Raw genomic sequence first — 19,252 nt, 5'->3', positions numbered from 1 at the left:
GTCACTTAATTATAACACTGCCCTTGAAACTGAAGAAAACCAGGCCAGGGCCGGAGGGCACTGGCCGTGGACCAGGGAGAGAAGCCCCGCGGGGAGGAGTCTGGAGGAGGAGAGAAGCTCCCTCCCGTGTGCCTGCTGTGAGCCAGATGCTTTGCAGTCATCCTTCAGGGAATCCTTCCAACCACCCTCTGAAGCAGGGATTGTTAGGCCCATTTCACAGATGTGGGAACTGAGGCCCAGGCGAATGAAGCCTCTTGCTCAAGATCATGAAGCAAAGACTTCAGGGCTCTCCCCACCTCTCTGCCTCCTCTCCCTGCCCGCCTCCCATCCCACCCCACACTTCAGCCCATCTGGCTGCTTTCTGGGACAAACATCAACTGTCCAGCCCCGTCCCACCTCAGAGCCTTTGTTCTGGGTGCTCTTCCGCTTGGAAGGCTCGGCTCTGACTCTTCCCATGGCTGCCTCCTCCTTAGCTCAGACATCACTTCCCTGATTACTGCCTGGGGTAGCCTGCCCCCTCCCAGCACTCTACCCCATTGGCCCATCATGAGTCTCACTCAGCTCTCAGAACAGTGTGGACTTACCTTGTTCATGAAGGGGCTAAAGTTGGGTGGGGTGATTAAGAGTGTGGACCCTGGAACCAGACAACCTCAGGTCACATCCCACTTCTGCCACCTCCCAGCTGTGTGACCTTGAGCAAGTGACTTCACTTCCCTGTGCTCCAGTTTCCTCACCCACAACAGGGATGTGAGAGTACCCACCTCCCAGGGTTGTTTTGAGGAATGCGAGTCAAACCCAAGGTGACGAGCCTCCCCCAGTAGATGGGAATTCCAGAAGCTTGTGTGTCCTTCCCCCACTGCCTCCCCGGGGGATAACTGACCAGCGACTAGGGCCACTGCAATCCTCTGCTTCCTGGTGCTGTTTTGTGTTTTTTTCAGACTGGACACAAAGAGCCTGGAGCGGGCGAGCATGGACTATGAGGCGCCCCTGATGCCCTGTGGCTGTATCCTCCTCCACCGGCCTCACATCCCGGGCACTGGGTCTATGCCCAGAACCCAGGGAGAGGGCGAGGCCCTTGTGGCCTCCTTGCGGGCCCTGACTTGGGGTCTGGGCCTCAGCTGCTGCCCTGGGTTTCAGCCAGGCCACAGCCAAGGCAGCTGGAGCCCATGCAGCGAAACTAAGGGGAGGTTGGGAGAGCTCCCGGGTCCCTGGGGACACTGGGTGCTGCTGGGACCGAGGAGTTCCAGGCCCCGCCCCCCCTGGTGGGCTGAGGTTCAGGAGGCAGCACCAAGGACTGTAGCTGGGAGGGGCCAGAGAAGCTGGAACCGACCCGGGGACTGGGCTGGGGTCTCTCCTCGGAACCAGGCAGGGAGGAGGTGAAGAGAGAAGGAATCATAGCTCAAATGTGCTGGACCCTTTCTGCCGCCCGGCACTGTTTGCAGTAGATCGCCTGTATGAACCTCATGTGTTAGCCCCGTGAGGTGGGTACTGCAGCCCCATTTCACAGCTGAGAAAACTGAGGCGCAGGGAGGTTAACTAACTTGCCAGGCCACCTAGCCGGGAAGGGGTAGGACCGGGTTAGTGGACACAGACAGCCTGGCTCTCTCACTAGCCTGTTCTCCCTCCGGCTTTATCGCCTGGGGACCACCCTACCACTTCTCAGGCTTCCCGGCCTGCCTGCTCCTGGGGATTCTGGAAGCCAGTGGGGGACAGAGCTGAGGAAGGGCTGGATGCCTGGTTGTCTGTGTGAGGTGCAGTCAGCAATGCGGGAGTGGGGGGGCGGTCACCCTGCCAGGGCCCATCGCCCCAATACTGTGATGCTCCCGCATCCCCCCCCTCCCTGTTCACACCCTGCACACTTGAAACGGGTGGAGCAGGGAACAGGCACTCTGTTCGTGTCATTTTACAACCAGGGAAACTGAGGCAGGAGGTAGTTTGAGGCCTGGTCACTGTTCAGCTCTAAATACTGAGTTTGTGACAGATACGTCCCCCCTGCCAGCTCCCTGGAGCACACCCTCCCTGCCTGTCCTCCTACCTCCTGGGGCCTGGAGAAAGCTTTTGAATTCTTAAAACACACATACACACATTCATATGCAGTTTAAATTAAAGAAAATTTCATGCCACATACATTGTGATTGACTTCAGTCTCAAAGGAAAAAGAAATCATTTTTTTCTCTCGTTCATCTCTATAAACATGTATATATATATATATATATATATATATACACACACACATACATATATATATATATACACATATCCCTTTTATCTTTGTAATTGTTTTCCTCTGTTCTCCAGAAAATTAAGCCTGTTTTTCCTTAATAACATGTTGCAGTCATTTTCCAGTTTCAGCTCCTGACCAGCTGGGGTGACCCCTATTACATCGGTCTTACCGGCCTGGAGCTGTATGACGAACAGGGAGAAAAAATCCCTCTGTCGGAAAACAGTATCCTTTCTAGGCAGAAGGGGGGCTCCACCCAGACTGCAGGGAGCATGGGAGGGTCAGGGGAAGAAGCAGAATCCTCGAATGTAGAGAGAAATGTCCCTGTAGGAACCAGACCTGGAAATTAAAAATGCCACTGGGCTCTACTTACAGTCAGATGTGACCCTTGCAAAGCAGAGAGAAGCTCCCAGGCACACCTGCCACGACATCCGTAAGACAAAGAGTCCTGTGGTTCAGGGATTTGAGAGAGGCTACCACCTGCAGCCCCCTCTTGGAGAACCACAGACACTTTGGAGTTGTAAAGGCTCTGACAGGACCTGTAGGGAGAAACCTGTTCTATTGTGTTCAACCCAGTGTGTCCTGAATTTATTGACCGTGGAGCCCTTTGCTCACAGAATACCGACACCAGAATTAGCAAACTGTTAGCCCAGTGAGTTTTTAAATGTTTTGAGTTAGTCGCTAATATTTTTTAAAAATCAGGAGGTTTCAGATGACAACCCAATCTTCAGCTTCTCTTGAGAAGTTGGCAGTGCGAGGCCACAGTCCTGCATAGTGACGATGGCTGGACCTGAGTGTCTGCTGCCCTTTCTCCCCAAGCGCATCCACCTGGTTGATCCCAGTCCTCTACCTCCAGTTACCTCCCAGGCCCCAGAAACATAGTGTTAATATTCACCAAGGGCTCACTCGGTGCCAGGGCTTGTCCCATGTACCTCATTTGCCCTCACAACAGTCTTGTGAAGTGAGGCACAGAGAGGTTGGGTAACTTACCCAAGGTCACACAGCCAGTGAGCTGGGAGTCTGGCTCCAAAGACCATGCTCTTGACCACTGAGCTGTCCTGCTTCCCTTTGATACAACCTGCCTGACCCCTCTGGGCTCTTGATCTGTGATCCCTGACGCACCAGTTAGGGAACTACCAGAGCAGGTCAAACCCAAAAGCCTCCCTTGCATCTCTCTGGGGTCCCTGGGTTCTGATTGGATCCTTTTCCGCTTTGTCCTGGTGGCACCATGCTCCTCACCTGGGATACGTGATTCCTGGTGGTTTTGATCGTTATTAGTGATTCCGTAGATGTATAAGTCTTCATCAATTCTGGGACAGAGAGATGTTTATTCCCATTTTACAGATGAGGAAACAAGCCCAGAGATAGCCCGTGACTTGCCCAAGATCTCACAGGCCAGGATGGCAGAGTCAGAGCTGGGACCATGTCCTCTCCGTCCACATTAATGCCCATTCGTTGAGTAGCAATAGCTGAGTCAGGCTCCGCCCCCCACATCCTTCCAGTCTCGGTAGGGTGGTCACATGCCAAGGCAGAATCCAGCCATGACCCCGTCCATCCCCTCTCAAAGGAAGACCTCAGAGTCTGCCCTCCACTCTCCAAAGAGACAGCAACAGTTTTTATTCCCGCCTCCAGCCCTTCCATGAAACCCGTCTTTTTCAGCCTGCTCTCTGCCCGCTTTCCTCCCCTTTCCTTGATACTGGCCACGCCTCCACTCTCACCCCGACTCCCGTCAGCCTCCTTGCTTTCATTTTCCCCAGAACATGTCTAATTTGGCTGTCACTCCTCTGGCTGCCCAGAGCAGCAGATGGCGGCTCTGCCCGCCAGGCGCGCCCGCCCTGGCGTCCCCTGAGCCGTGCCGTCAGCGTGATGGAGGCTGGAGGCCGCAAGAGGTGCACGGTGGTGAGCACTCCACTTTGGGTTATGAGAGCTTAGAGGTGTCTACAGATATCGCCGCCTTCCCCGACAGCGTCAACTCTCTGGAGGGCGTATGCGGGGACGTCCGGACCCCCGACAAGCTCATCGACCAAGTGAACGACACCAGTGACGGCAGACACATGTGGCTGGCTCCCATCCTGCCCGGCCTGGTGGGTTCCGGAGGCTCTCAGCCCTGGGGTGGATGCTGGGGGCGCTTTCTGTCCCTGGTCTCAGTGACACATCTTTCTTCCAGGCCAGGTTAACCTCGAACAAGTCAAAGTGCCCAGGGGCCGCCAGGAAGCCTCGGGTCTTTGCTAACACATCTGACAGGTTGGCTCTTCCTGGCCAGAGTTCTTTCCCTTTGCTCTGAGGGTGCATATTATAAGGGGACACCAGGGAGATGAAGGGCTACATTGGACTCTGAGGCCAGGAGCCCAGTGCAGCAGTCCTGGGGGCTTGGGCATCTGTCGATCCCTGCAAGACATCCCTCTCTGGTTCTCTTTTCTGCCCCTGTCTCTCTCTGCAGAGTCCACTCTGTCCTCTTTTTCCCAGCCCCAGCCTCTCCACATTCACTGTTTCTGCTCCCTTTTTATGCCGCTGGGCACTTGACCCCAACCTTGCCCTCTCTCTGGCCTCAGACCTGCCTGGTAAGCTCTTCCAACCAACTGACTCAGTCTCCCAGATCTCAGACTCTGCAGTTGGTCCTGCCTATCTCTTTGCTCCAAGGCCTGATGGTGAACCTCGGGGTGGGCCTTTGCCCACCTGGGCCTGGTCGATAGTGGTAGAGAGGGAGGTGAGAGACCAGGAGATGGGAGGGGTTGGGTAGCACTCCCTAGCCTCTCAGTCACGGGGCCAGATGCCTGTATAGATGTGCAGCAGGGGCTGGGCATCTACCCCTGTGACCACTGGGTGGGAAGATAAGGGGTACATTTTCCTCTCAAAACCCTCACAGGAAGGGGCAGCACCCCTTCAATGGTCCATCAGCTTCCCTTGAGAAGAGGCCAAACCCCTCAGCCCCACCACTGCAAAGGAGAACCACATAGATCTATCAGCCCTCCGACCTGGGGCTGCAAACTGGTGGCCCCTGGCCAGTCCAGCCGGCTGCCACCTTGACCTTGGCCAGCAGGCATCTGCCAACATCTTTCACATGAAGGCCTCTGGGTGCAGAGCAGCTTCTCCGTCTCTCCCTCTTCTAGCTGGGCTCAAACATTTGTATCCAGTTGAACGCTGTGGGCAACTGAGTTTGAGGACCCTCCTCTAGACCTTTATTATTTCCATGGTACAAGCGGAAGGCTGACCCTGTCCACATCCCCCTACGTCCTCTCGGGGCTGAGACCCAGGGCTGGAACCACACGAAGTCTGCAGCCTGTGGCCAACACTGAATTCTTATGCTTCCTTCTGTCTTGCAAGGGGCCCCCTAATATTTGCGAGTCTTTGCTGGGGGTGAGGAGGCTGTTGGGTCCCACTTTACTAGCTGATCGGCCACGGATCGGGACACCTCCCTCCCCCTCCGCCGGCAGAGGTTCAAAGATCTCCGCTGAAAATCACCCGGCGGTGCCTTCAAGGCCACTCGGCTGTGCTTTTCATTTATGATCCGGAGAAAGGACAAACAGGGGTCAAGGCTGTGCTGATTGCTCGGAGGTCGTGCCTCTTGACTCTGGAGCTGGGGACCGTTCCCTTGGCCCCTGGAGCCCCAGACTGTGTTTCTGGACCTGACGTGGAGGAAAGGGAAGGGCGCGCCCAGTTCTCCGCAGGCATTTCAGTGACGGCCATGCCAGGCCCAGAAAACAGGCCTTTCAACAGCCAGCTCAGCGGTTTGTTGCAAACGCAGGCACACGTGACCTGACTCAAGATGGGCTGCAAGGAGAAGAAAGGCGGCGGGAACCCCACGCACAGCGGCCCCGAGCAGCCCAGGCGGCCCACCTGGGCCGGCACTGCCTCGGGCACCCACCCCCCTCACGCCCCGGCCCACGCCTGGCACCCCGGGCCCAGCCCAGTGCCTCTGTTCCCAAACATGCCTGTTCTAATTAGTTCTTCTCTCTGACAGGTGAACCGGGTTTATGTGATTTTCGATCGGCCTACCACGGTGTCAATGATCAAACTGTGGAATTACGCGAAAACACCCCATCGAGGGGTGAAGGAGTTTGGCGTAAGTACTTACTGGCTGCGTTTTTTGAGATAATTCTGCTCATTGGTAATTAGGCTGCCGGCAATTATCATTTGTCGCAGTTTGACTTACTTCTCTCGGCTGCAACCTTAGACACAGATGCCTGGTCCTCAGAGGCAGGGAGCCGTGCCATCCAACCGTGAATTCAAAACCTCCGAGTGATCGAATCATCACCCCGAGAAAAACAAAGTGGCTTTTCTTTCATCTTTTCTTCTTGAATTGCACTGGTGTAGGGAGGTCTTCCTGCCGGAGGCAACTCTGGGGTAGGGAGAGCTAGGGCCCTGGGGGACCAGAGACCCGAGTTCGCCATGCCCTGCCACATGGGCGAAAGATTTTAGCCCTTTGAGCCTCAGCTTCCCCATCTGCAATGTGGGGCTAATCCAGGCGCCTTTCCTGGTCGTCGTGAAGGTTTGAAGTCATAACACGGGCCGCGCACCTAATAAGCGAGGCTCTGAGCAGTGATGCACTTTGCCCGAGGTCACACGTGGGAAGGACGAGGGGGATGATGGACCACACGCCACCCTCCACACAGCCCCTCCTCTGTCTGTCCAGCTCCTGGTGGATGACTTGCTCGTGTACAATGGGATCCTGGCCATGGTGGGCCACCTGGTCAGGGGCATCCTGCCCACATGCGAGCCCACAGTACCCTACCACACCATCCTCTTCACCGAGGACACGGACATCTGTCACCAGGAGAAACACACCGCCATCAGGTGCGCCCCGAGCCCGTGACCTCCCCTCCCCCATCACCTCCCCTGCCGGACCTAACGAGGAAGGATGGCAGGGACACGCTGCCTGGAGCCTGATGGAACCTTCTGGCTTTTCCCTCCCTGCAGTAATCAGGTGGAGGGTCAGGACGTGCAGATGATGAATGAAAACCAAATCGTTACCAACTCGAAAAGGAAGCAGAATGCAGCTGACCCAGGTCAGCTTCCTTCTCTGCCCAGAGCACCCCTCCCACCCCCCTTCAGGAGTCTGGTCGGAACAGAGAAGGAGCTGGCAGCATCACACACTGTCTCTCGCCCCTGCCAGCTCTCAGACACCTCTCCTCCACCCAGGAGCCTTCCCCGGGGGGCTGTGGGGGGGGCTGATGGGGGCAGAACCCCGGGAGCAATGTGGTGTGCTTCCCAGAAGCCAAGCCTTGCATGTACAGAGGGAAAAGGGCCATTAAGGGCAGAAGCGCTATATTGAAAGGGTTGTCCTGCCCTGGGCCACTGGAAACCAGGAGAGGATGCACAGGGCGAGGGCTTCCCAGAGGAGGGATGCTCGAGCTGGATCCTGAAAGATGCTCAGGGTTGGTCAGGCAGAGGGAGCTCGAGGCTGCTGGGGGCGGAGGCCAGGTCTCCAGGGGCCGTGAATGGCAACCCCGGGCAGTCTGGATTTCACCCCAAGGGCATGGGGCAGCCCTCGGGGATGGCGGCTGGGTGACACTGCTCCCTCTGTGCTCTCCCTCGACAGCCTTACGCCCCAAAACCTGCATCAGCGAGAAGGAGACAGCGAGACGCTGGCGGTGCTGACTGCTGAAGGAGGGGGAGCTGGTCCTCTCAGCCAGGGTGGGGCTCCGTTACCCAGCCCCAACTCAGCACCCATGTCCCCCGCCCTCAGGCCTCCGTGTGGGCCAGCCCAGACCCCAGACCCCAGACCCCAGGAGCTGGAAGGGAGCTGCAGCATGGAGGGAGCCCGCTGGAGAGAAGGGACTCAAGGGGTGAATGGCCCTGGGAAATACAGGAGTTCTGGGCAGGTGGAAGAAGTGGTGTGGTGTGGCCTTCCACTGTCCCCCGCGGTCCTGGGGCCAGCTGCAGGGAGCCTGGGGTCCCCTGGCTCCATCGCTCTACCGTGAGATCCAGCAAAGCAGGGCCCGAGTCTGCTGAGGCCTGTCGTGGGATCCGCGGGCTCGGCCTGACTCCAGGCAGGAAGGTACCATGGCCAGCCATGCCAGGGCCTGGAGTAGGGCTGAGCGGGCAAAGGAGGCCAGGCGTCAGACACCAACGCCGACAGGCGTAGAGTCCTGCCTTCCGAGGCCCCCGCTGAGGGGCCGCAGCTCCCACCCCCACCACCTCCCCGCCTCATCTGGGGGCTGCGGAGCCAGCTGAGCAGGTGGGACTTTCCCCTGGACCCCTGCCGATGTCTAGCCTGGACTGTTACCACCCCTTCACCCATCCTGGGTCCCGCCCAGGCCCAGTTAAGAAGGAGGGATCCCCTGAGGGGAGCCGGTCCTGCAGGGCCTCTGTCCTCTGGTCAAGCCCAAGAAGGGATCTGCCAAGGGCATGTGTCCTGCTCAGCAACGGAGGGAGCTGAGCCCACCGGTGGCCTACAGCCGGCCCCACCCTGGCATGCGGAGCCTTGTCCCTGCGGTGCTGCCCGGCCCAGATAGGACAGGTGGGCAGCGTCATACCCCGGAAGGCCAGTAGGACACACCCAGATGCCGTCTGGATGCAGGGCCCGGAGCCAGAGGACCGGGGCCACAGCCCCAGGCTCGGGCCCCAGAAGCCCCGCCCCCTTCTGCTGGAACTAGCCTGGAGGGGGCGGGGCCCTCACTCCCCGCCTGTCCGTGCCCTCGGTCTGATCCAGGCTTTTCGCGCTTGCTGTTTCCCTTTCCATCTGTCCTTGACCCCGTGTCCTGGGCATCGGGCAGTGAGGTTCTTGTTGCCGGGGGTCCCCACCCCTTCTCCCTCATCGAGCAGCTTCCCAGCAAGTTGGAAATAGGCCTTGCACCCCCAGCTGCGTGAAGCCCAAAACGCATCTATTTCCACCCGTGTAACAAGCTCGGATCAGGGACCTAATTGGTTTCCCGGTGGTGGGTAATTTCTTGTTCCAAATATTAATCCGTTGTTTTCCTGGCGCCCGGCGCAGCCCCGCCGCGTTACTGTACTCTAAGTAGTTCCTATGCAACCAAAAGCCCCAGCAGATACTTCATGAGCTTTGCAGCTTCAGCTGAGCAGCTATGCAAATGCGCTTCTCATTTGGAGCGTGAGGCTGATGTGAAGATAAGGAATCGTTTCTCCCAGAGAAGATCCATCATTTCTGTAGCTTGCAAGCCCCCGGCTGCCCTGCTCACCCCCCAGATGTGGCAAGTGCCTCCGGGGCCTGGGGGCTCCCAGGAGACCTGACCAGCTTTTAGTGACCAAAACCAGGGCCGCGGGTTTCAAGGGAGCCCAGCCTTCCATCCCCACCGAGGCATGTTTACAGGTCAGACGTGTCCGGGAGCTTGCACGAAAACCGCACACACTTGCTCCCAGGATCTCAGTTGATGTTCAGAATAATTGTATGTACCATGCAATTTAGGGGGAGAAAAAGCTGTACAGGCATTAACTCTAAAATAACTTTCTATTTTTTTCTCTTGTAAAATCAATAAAAGATGTTGTTAAGAATATGGTCTGATGCACTGGATTTGGGGTCAGATAGAGGGAGCCTGTGCTGCCGCCAAGAACTGAGTCAGAGTCCACTGGAGGCTGGCTGTTCTGTTTTCCCACCTGCAAATGGGGTCGTGGTCCTGACCAGGTAATAGAAGCCCGTACGTTTATAGTGGTTATTACCTGCCTGGAACTAACTCATTTCATCCACATGCAACCCTGTAGGGTAGGTATGATTATGCTCCTCCTTTTACAGACAAGGGAACCAGGGCACAGAGAGGTTGAGTAACTTGCCCAAGACACACAGCTTGGGGAGCTATTAGTCAATACACAAATCCTGAGATAACCAAGGGAGAGCTGAGACGGGGTGAAATTCCCTGGGCCCTGGGGTTTCCCTTCAGCATGTGTGGATTCTGAAAGCCCAACCCCCGGATGCTGGATTGCTGGCTCCTCCTGCAGTTCCCCACGCCCCTGCATCCCTTAGGGGTGAGCATTGGCTTCTGGTTAAAGCAGCCCTTGAGTGGGCAGAAGGTTCAGTCGAAGGGGCCAGGGGTCTAGACTGCAGCTCGGTTGCCAGCAATTGCATTGGCACTAGGTAAGAGGGCCCTCTGGAGACCCCACCTCCCTCCACTGAACCAGTGAGAGGGGAGAGGGCCTCTGTCCTGCCCGAATGTAAGGAAGATGGCAGGGCCTCTAGGGGGCCCGCCCCGGCCCCTGCTCCCCTCTGAGTTCCTGTGAAGACAGAAGGGCCCTGCTCTGCCAGCCACCCTGGTGTTGCCAGGGCTGTGTCTCTGCGCCAGCCCTGGAGACCCTGAACGCAGGCCAGCCCTTCCCGCACTCCAGCTGTGGGCTGTGAGGCCGGTCGGGCATCCCAACGTCTAAGCCTGTCCAGCCACTAGCCAGGGCCCTGGGCCTGGGTCCCTGTTGCTCAGGAGCCAGGCAGGCAACGTCGGGGAGCAAAGCTGGCCTCCAAGGACCTGGTCAATAGGGCAGCACGGGCCCCTTCTAGGGGGCAGCTGCAGCTCAGCACCCAGGGTCCCGCAAGGCCAGATCTTCAGGGGTTTTAAGGGAAGCCAGGAATCCAGGTGTTTTCATTATTTTTAATGTGAAATCGGACTTTTAAATGTTGGCTCTAAATCGTTTAAGTAAACATTGAGTGAGCCAAATAAATCTGGTTACAAGTCCTGCACAGCCGACCGTCCACCCCAGCTCAACCTGAACGTCAGCCCTCCCTCCCTTCCTGGCCCCCGGGAGGTTTCGGTCCCTGACCCCTGGCTCGGTGAGTGCCCGGGGCTGGTTCCCCCCAGCCCTCCTCGCCTCTCCAGGGAGGTAAAGGGAGGGAGGGGATTATTCCTGAGGCCTCAGCCCCGCCCCTCAATCCCCAGGGGCAGAAAGGCAGGGGTCAGTGGGGTAACCTTTGCTGACTGGAGCTACAGTCCCCACCCCCAGCCCTCCTGGAGAACAGAGGCCTTCCTCTCTCTCCACATCCCGCTTCCTGTTCCCTGCATCCCACCCCGACCCTGTAAACACAGGGGTGTAAATCAGCCCCAAACCATAGCTGTCAGTTGGCACCCAGACCACGCAGGGGCTTGTTGGTACCCAGGCACGGTCTGCTGGGAATGAATCTTGGCCACAGCTGACAAGAGGATTAAGGAAGAGCAGGCAGAGGCTCCCAGGGGAGCCTCCCCTAGGCCTCTGTGCCCTGGGGACCTGCCTTCTCTGATCTACAGTGGGAAGGGCCTGCTTCTGTCTGTCTGTCTGTTTGGCTCCAAACAGTTCCAGCACTGGCACCATGACCTCAGAAGGGCCCAGAGGGTCCCGCAGAGCCTGCCAAGGCTGTTGTTTCTGTAGCCAGACAGGTGACAACTGCCCCATGCCCAGACACGTTTGCTGAGATGCCCTGGGTCCCTCCGCAGGCCTCACCTCCCACCCCACCTGGAGCCAGGATGGCCCTTTCCTGAGGCTCCAGGCACCCCCTGGCCTCGGAGTGGAACGGCAGCTCATGGTCCGGAGGCTCGGCCTCCTCGGGGTTGGGTGGCTGCACTGGTCTGGCAATTCCCTGCTTCTCTGGAAAAACCGGAAGCTCTGGCAGCTCTCATCCCACATTACCAGATGGTCCCCAAAGCCAGAGCTGGCCCTGAGCCCGGCAGCTCCTCCCGGATCATCACAGTCCCCACCAGCCCCTTTTGCCTCGCTGGCCTCAACATCACAACTCCACAGCATCCGACTTGGCACCCCTGAGACAGAGACAGTTTGATCATGTGGAAGAGCAGGGGGGACGGGGGGACAGTGCTGCAGGGCCCTGCAGGGGTGGGGCTCAGCCTCCTAGGCACGCAGAGAGCTATCCTGGGGGCCTGGGACTCAAGCTTCAAACATCCAGTCAGGCAACAGGCCCAGGCCAGGGGGCCGGGGGAGGCAGGCGAGGCGTCTGTCGTGTGTCCCAATGTGCCATGGGGCTGGCGGTCAGACATGTCCCTGGACCTCTACGTGGCACTCACGACACCACTTCCAGGTTCCCAGCCTCTGGGAAACTGCTCCACTCAGCCCCTGCCGAAGGGGCAGCCTTTGGTAGTCATGTTCTGTGATGATAACAACAAAAATAATAACAGCCAACGCAGGCGAAGCCCGTACCAAGCTGGATGCTCTGGGGTTTCGTCACTGAAGGCGCACGTCACTGTCAGACACCGAGACCTCCAGGGTACCCTTTCCCCAGCGTGCTGCTGATGGGAGCAACGGCCCTGGGGCCAGCCAGCCGGGGCTCAAGTGTGGCCCCACCGCCTCCTAGCTGTGCGACCTTCTCGAGTGACCTTCCTTACCCAGGTCGCATGGTGCCAGCCATGCCTGCTCTGTGGAGTCGCTCTGGGTGCCCTTGGGGCATCTCCTGGGAGGGAGAGCACGCTGGCTAAGTTCCATGATTGCCCTCATGTTTATTTATTTATGTTTTCGGGGGGTACGCGGGCCTCTCACTGCTGTGGCCTCTCCCGCTGCGGAGCACAGGCTCCGGACACGCAGGCTCAGCGGCCATGGCTCACGGGCCCAGCCGCTCCGCGGCATGTGGGATCTTCCCAGACCGGGGCACGAACCCATGTCCCCTGCATTGGCAGGCAGACTCTCAACCACTGCGCCACCAGGGAAGCCCGATTGCCCTCATTTTATAGGTGTGCAAACTGAGGCTTTCACAGTAAGAGAGGGGCCTGGGGGCTGAGATGGGACCCCAGGGCTGCCCAGCTCTGGGTCGAGGCTCCTCACCAGAGCGGTGCGGCACTCTCTCCCGCTCCGCCCACCTGAACTTCCGGAATGCCCTCCAGCCTCAGCTGGTCGTCCTCAAAGGGCACTGGCCTTAGAGAGTGAGTGCTCTCCCCTCCCCCACCAGCTCTTGTCCCTGCTCCGAGCCCCTCCCTCGCCTCCTCTCTCTAACCCACCCTGCCTGCACCTCCCACCCCTGACACCCACCCACTCACCCTGGAAGTTCTGGGGGAGGGTCAGCAGGGTCCAGGGAAGGGGGCTTGGTGCACTGACTCACCATCTTGGCCTCATGCCATGGAACTTCTCCCAGGCAGAGGCCCCTTCCCGCTCCCCGCCCCCCAAGTCCCAGGGCCCCTCTCTCCCCAGTGTCTTGGCCAGTCCTGGCCGCTGCCTGCTCCCCTGCCAGGCCTCTGGCCATCCCCCAGCCACCGGCCTCCCCGAAGGCAGAGGCTCAGACAGCGTCAGTCCGGGGTGAAATGTGGCCCGAGAAGCAATTTCCAGGGTATGGTGGGCCGGGCTGTGCGGGCACAGGGAAGAGGTCCCGCGCCGTGATTTTCTGTCTGTGCAGTAACTCCCCACGCGGAGGAGACTGGCTTTTCCTCATGACTGGTGGTCCGGCTGAGCTGAGTTTATCTTCGGTCCCACGGCGGGGCTGTCCACCAGCACAACGGTGTAATTCGTTCACTGCCCAGAGGCCCTGGGTGAGGGGTGAGGGGTGAGGGGTGAGGGGTGGAGCTAAACTCCAGGCCTCCCAGGCTGTGTGCTCCAGGGCCCCATCTCTCGTGCTTTGGGGACAGGAGCTTTTCTAAGTCATCCACTCAGAGGACACTCTTTCCTGGTTTCCACGAAGGCCTCATGTGGCCTACAGCATCCCTGCCTGCACAGTATCAAAGCCCCAAAGGGAGGCTCAGAGAAAGGCCAACCCAATCCAGGCGCCCCTCCCCCCCTCCCCATCTCCCTCCAGGAACTGCAGCAGCTCCTCTCTGGTCACCCTGCCTCTGCCCTGCACCCCATCTCCCAGACCTGGATGAATTTCCCAAAACGCAGAGCTGATGTGTCCATCTCTTAAAACCCTCCTATTCGAGGTTCCCTGCGGCCTTCCAGGTGAAGGCCAAACGCCGTAATCCCCAAGGCCCCACACACTCTGACCCCAGACTGCTCAGTAGCAGCCCTCATGCCCTCGCCTGGAGCTCCAGGCATACTGTCCCGGTGTCACACACAACCACACGGCATTCATGTCGACCCCAGGGCCTTTGCACATGCTGTGACTTCTGCCCACACCGCCTCATCGCCTCCTTCCTCATCCTTCAATCCCTGTTGCCATGGCCCTTCCTCTGAGAGGCCCGCCCTCACCCCTGCAGTTTAAATCCGGTCTTCCCGTGGTTCGCCTACACAGCACTTCTCAGAAGCTGAACTGATATTTTTGTTAGAATTATTAAAGTCATCGCTGTCTCCTCCCTGGAATGTACTTTCCATGAGAATAGAGTCAGTGTCTTTCTGACTCACCGTGGCAGCTCCAGTGCACACTCAGCACCTGGCACACGGAAGCCCCTCAGCAAAGAGTTCTCGATGAATGAGGCCCAGTGCAGGCCAGCGGTGGTCTCAGGATTTGAACTAACTCTGCAGCCCCAGCTGCTTTCCTCTGTCCCCACTTCCTCCCAAACAAGGAGTCGGCACCTTGGAAGCAGCAGCTCTTCCCAGAGATGAGCCTCCCAGCGTGCCTTGTCCTCAGGCCTGGCTGCCGCAGAGGAATGGCCATGAATCAAGTTGACGCGTCCATTACCTGAAGGAGTGTGTGGCCAGGATGGGTTGGCTTTGGTGCTGGTGGCGGGGAGGACGGCTCATCACAGCCACCAGCCGAAGAAGGCAGTCAGCCCAGTGACCTCCAGAGGCCTGGACCTGCCCGCTAGCCCCCGGGCAGGGGAAGGACCATGGCCCCAAGGGCACCTGGGGAGAAAGGGGGTGACGTGAGCAAACAAGAGGGCAGAGCCTCATTTCAGGGCACGGGGCATGTGCAGTCACAGGTCCAGGGCTGTTACGTGTCCAGGGCCAGCACGTGCCCACGTGAACGCGTGCTCAGGGCCAGTGGGAGCACACAGGCAAGGGTGGGTTAGCAGCTGTGCACGTACAAGTTGCTAACTCAAGCTTATACAATGTCGAGGTTGGCGTATGCACACAAGCCCAGGGTGTGTGGCTACAGGGAGGCTGGGAGCAGGTGCCCAGGGCAGAACAGGCTGCATAAGAACTACTCTGGGCTGCGGGTCAGGCCAACCTATGGGGGTCAAGGTCAACATCCAAGGTCAACGGCCATTCTATCCATGGACAGACGGATGGTCATTCTATCCATGTCTGCTCAGTGCAGGGGATGCAGCTGGGAAAGTTGTCCGCCGGGGCGGGAGGAGGGCGCCTTTGCCTCCCCATCCAAGCCTGTGTGTGCTCATCCAGGACCCCTGCTTTCAAACCAGGTGGTCCTTCGTCCTCCCAGGTTCAGACAGACAGTGTGACATCTGTTCCCTGCAAGAAGACAACCCTTCCAGTAACTCTCAGTAGGGACTCATTGGGATCACCCACCTGGCCTGCCTGGAAGTGCTTCCTTTAATCTAACCTGCAGCCTTCTTGCTGCAACCTCTGTGAGACCGAAAGACAGCTACTTCTCCCCGCCGCCCAGCAGGTGTCCAAAAGGACTTGAAGCCTGAGCGGTCCCAGGGGCCTCCTCCCTCCTCCCCGTCTCCCTCTCTGGCCTGAGCAGAGGGTAAGAATGGCCCTCGCTTGAGCCGTCCGCGTACCATAATCACATACCACTTCCACGATTATTTATTTAATATTTTTCTTTAAGCCAACGTTTTTCCTTTGAACTTAAATGCCTACTTTGGTTTCATCTTAAGCAATAACGTCTGTGAAATCATGGCACTAATGTGCCCGTTATACATTTTTTTCCTAATACACATTTACATAAACACAACTATTAAAATAGATTAAAATTTTTCCCATGTGTCAATGAAACTCATCTCCCGGACCTCTGTGGTCCACTTGTAACTTTGAAAGGATCCTGGGTGAGAATAAAGAGCTCCAAGGGGCCCTGGGCCAGATTTCCCTTTGGACACGCCCCTGCCCAGCCTCGCTCTGCTGCTGTGGTTTTTTCTCGCCCAGAGGCCAAAGCCTGACCCTCTTGTCCTGACACTCAAAGCCTTTTTATTTGGGTCCCAGACCCAGCTCCCACCCCTCACGGTAGGTCTGCAATATTTACTGGATGAATGAATCACTGACTTAACAGCTGCATGAATGAATGAATGAATAGCACACACCTCCACCTGGTGTCCCCCAGGCACCTGAGACTCAACACATCTGACCCTGCCCCCGCCTCCCGCAGCCCATAACCTGAGAGTCATCGCTGACTTTCCCCTCTCCTCCCCCCACATCGGCCTATCTTCCCTGCTGACTAGCTCCTGAATCTGCTTTCACTGTCCCATCCCAGGGCCTCCGTGCTGAAGTAGCCCACCCTCTTCTCTCCCTTCAGGTGTGGTGAGGGTGAGGAAGGGGGCCGTCCTCCCGCATCTCGGGGACCTTCCTGGAATGCACAGCTGGGCGCTTCCCACTCTGCTGAGAGCATCCCCTGCTGCTCCATCCTAAAGAGGCTTCAGAGTCCCTCTGGCTCCACCGACCTCTGCTGCCACATTTCTCATCACCTCCGCTGCTCTCCCTTCTCTCCGCACCTGCCATCTAGACTATCTTAAAGTTCCTATAATGTTCCCAACTTTCTTCCCCTCAACATTTTTGCCTGCCCAACATCTAGACAACTTCATGTCTCAGCTTAAATGTCATTTTCCCACAGGAGCCTCCCCTGACCACCACTCCCCCCCCCCAGTAAGCAGGTGCGGCCTCTGGGCTCCTGCAGCGTCCCCCCCTCAGTTCCCCTCACTGAGGTAACAGCAAACACCGACAGAGCGTTTGTGTGCCAGGCTCTGTTCTAAAAGCTTCGCATACATTCCCTCCTTTAACCCTCAGAATAGTTTTAAGAGGTAGGTGTGCTGATGACCCCCATGTGCCCATGGGGTTGAGGCACAGAGAGGTCAGGTAACTTGCCCAAGGCCTCAAGTGGAGGAGCTGGGATCTGAATCCAGGCTGCCTGGTCCCAGAGCACTTCACACACTGCCCTATATAATCATCTGTCTAGTTATGTGTCCTGCCCACCTGTGAGCTCCGTGAGGACAGATGCCCTCTCTGGATGGTGCAGTGTCCTGTCTCAAGCGCCTACCACAGTGTTCGGCACATAGTAGGGACACATGAATTATATCATTGGATAGATGGATACACAGATGGATGGATGGTTGAATAATGAGGATGGGTGATGCATGAAAGGACGATGGATGGACGTCTGATACAAGGAAGAAAGACCACTGATGGGTGGATAATGGATGAACGGATGGGTGGCTGGCTGGCTGGCTGGAGAGGTGGATGGATGGATGGAAAATGGCTGATGGATGGTTGGATGACGGGTTTATGAAAGAATGAAAAACATTCTCTACTTGAGGGAAAGCTCTAGAAATCCTTCTGGGAAGGGATGAGGCCTCTTGGAGTCAGGAGTCCTGGTTCAAACCCTCACCTGCCGTTTGCTAGCTCTGTGGTCTTGGGCAAGTTACATCATCTCTGTGACCCCAGGTTCCCTCGTCTTCACAATAGGAATGCTTCCCCAGTCACCTAAGCCTTAAGATTCCATGTAAATGTGGCTCTAGACACAGGGTAAAGGGTCCCTGTGGGAGGCAGGGTAGCTTAGCGCCTGGGTTTGAGGGCCTGTCTCTTGTCCACCCAAATCTCCCACCTGCCCGGCCCCCACCTCGCCCACCCTCTGGAATCCAAGGCAGCCTGCCAGCCTGGCTCCATCCTGACCCCACCCCCCAGACCTAGCCTCAGCTCCAGGTTCCCCACTTTGCCCCACCCGCCCATGCTTCAATGTCTGGCCCTGACCAGCTCACTCAGGGCCATCTCATCTTCAGGTTCCTTAGGGACCTGACGGGGGGGCCAGGAGGGGGCAGCCACGGCCCAGAGAGCAACTGGCCTCCACACACGGCAAGGAAAGATTCAACAAGCATTTATTGAGCCCTTGCTGTGTGCCTGCTGTGTGATGCCCCTGGTGCCAGTGCCACTGCCCCTCCTTCAGGAAGCCCCACCCATTCCCTGCCCCCCGCAGGGCTCCGCACGCTGGGGACCTCCTGAACTTCCCGGCTGGCTCGTGGGTCCCAGGTTTTCGGTGGCGGAGGTCTGTGTCTCTCCCGGCATCCCAGCTGCACCCAGCAGGGCTCTGCATGTGGCGGTGGCGAGAGTTAGGAGTTGCTGTCCCAGAGTCACGCTGTGCAGCCCTGTGCAGTCCCTCTGGCTGCCCTGGCCCTGTTTCCAGGACCCTGAGACCCAGGCAGCGGCGGGCAGGGCAGGCCACATGTGTCCCACACAGGCCAGGTTTCCAAAGGCGCCAGACCAGTGGTCTTGCAGCAGGGGGCTGGTGCCGATGACGGCCCGAGGTCTGGAGCCAGGCTGGTCGCTGTCACACCCAGTGCCCCAGGACCCAGCACTGGCGGTTCAGCTCTGGCACCTCCTGTGCGGAGCTCCGGGGCCAGGAATCTCCCATGTGTGGCTGGTATCCTGCAGAGAGACGGTGTGGTCAGTGCCAACGGCTGCTTTCCTCCACCCCCACCCCATCGGCCCACAGACCCCCACCAGCTCCCCACCCACCCATCTATCAAGCTGCACCCAGCTCTCTACCCACTGTCCCACTCACTGTATCACCATCCGCCCACCCAGCTCTCCACCTCTGCCATGCCCCCATCACCCACCTCTCTGTCCACCGGTCCACCAACACCTAGACATCCACCTGCCAGTATCCGCTGCCATCCACTCACCAACCCACCAAGATATCCACCATCACTCACACACGATCCCCCCAGGAGCCTGCCACAGCCCTAGAACCCACTCAGGCATCTCCCACCTCTCAACACACCATACGCCCACCATTGCCTCATCCAGCCTCCCAGCACCCCATAATACTCCCACCAGCCTGGCTTCCCACACACACATCTACCCGTAACCTGAAACATCCACCCATCCGGCCACCCAGCCGCTCTCCAACTCATCCGGTTACTCATCTGCTTCCCAAGCTGCCAACACATCCACTAACTCATCAAGTCTCTACCCCTTAACTAATCCAACATACCCACCCAACAATCCCCACTGCCCCACCACCAACCCTGCACACCCACCCCACTCAAGCCATCCACCCACCAACCTTCCATCCCCCCCTTCACCTACCCACACCCTCACCTGCCCCCCAGCCACCCACCCCGTCAGGCTTCCCTGGGC

The 19,252-nt window shown here is 58.1% G+C and overlaps 2 protein-coding genes across 6 annotated transcripts in view; one reads left to right on the top strand and one right to left on the bottom strand.

Moving 5' to 3' along the window:
* The window catches only part of KATNIP (katanin interacting protein), a 198,503-nt gene extending 190,339 nt beyond the window's left edge, over window positions 1-8,164 (top strand). The window contains exons 22-28 of the mRNA XM_082670946.1: window positions 939-1,003; window positions 2,336-2,446; window positions 4,166-4,305; window positions 6,183-6,284; window positions 6,855-7,015; window positions 7,139-7,227; window positions 7,761-8,164. Of these exons, the coding sequence (XP_082527072.1) occupies window positions 939-1,003; window positions 2,336-2,446; window positions 4,166-4,305; window positions 6,183-6,284; window positions 6,855-7,015; window positions 7,139-7,227; window positions 7,761-7,819 (727 nt within the window). The 3' untranslated portion in view covers window positions 7,820-8,164. The remainder of the gene's footprint in view (window positions 1-938; window positions 1,004-2,335; window positions 2,447-4,165; window positions 4,306-6,182; window positions 6,285-6,854; window positions 7,016-7,138; window positions 7,228-7,760) is intronic.
* A 10,276-nt stretch (window positions 8,165-18,440) lies between these two features.
* Window positions 18,441-19,252, bottom strand: part of GSG1L (GSG1 like) — a gene marked incomplete at both ends in the record, with an annotated part of 218,812 nt that continues 218,000 nt past the window's right edge. For all 5 annotated transcript variants that reach the window (XM_082671356.1, XM_082671357.1, XM_082671359.1 and 2 more), the window contains one exon: window positions 18,441-18,538. In XM_082671356.1, coding sequence (XP_082527482.1) covers window positions 18,441-18,538 — 98 coding nt within the window. The remainder of the gene's footprint in view (window positions 18,539-19,252) is intronic.

Source organism: Grampus griseus, assembly GCF_964374135.1.
Source record: "Grampus griseus genome assembly, chromosome: 14".
In the NCBI taxonomy this organism is placed as follows: domain Eukaryota; kingdom Metazoa; phylum Chordata; class Mammalia; order Artiodactyla; family Delphinidae; genus Grampus; species Grampus griseus.
This window is presented reverse-complemented; position numbering and strand designations above follow the sequence as displayed.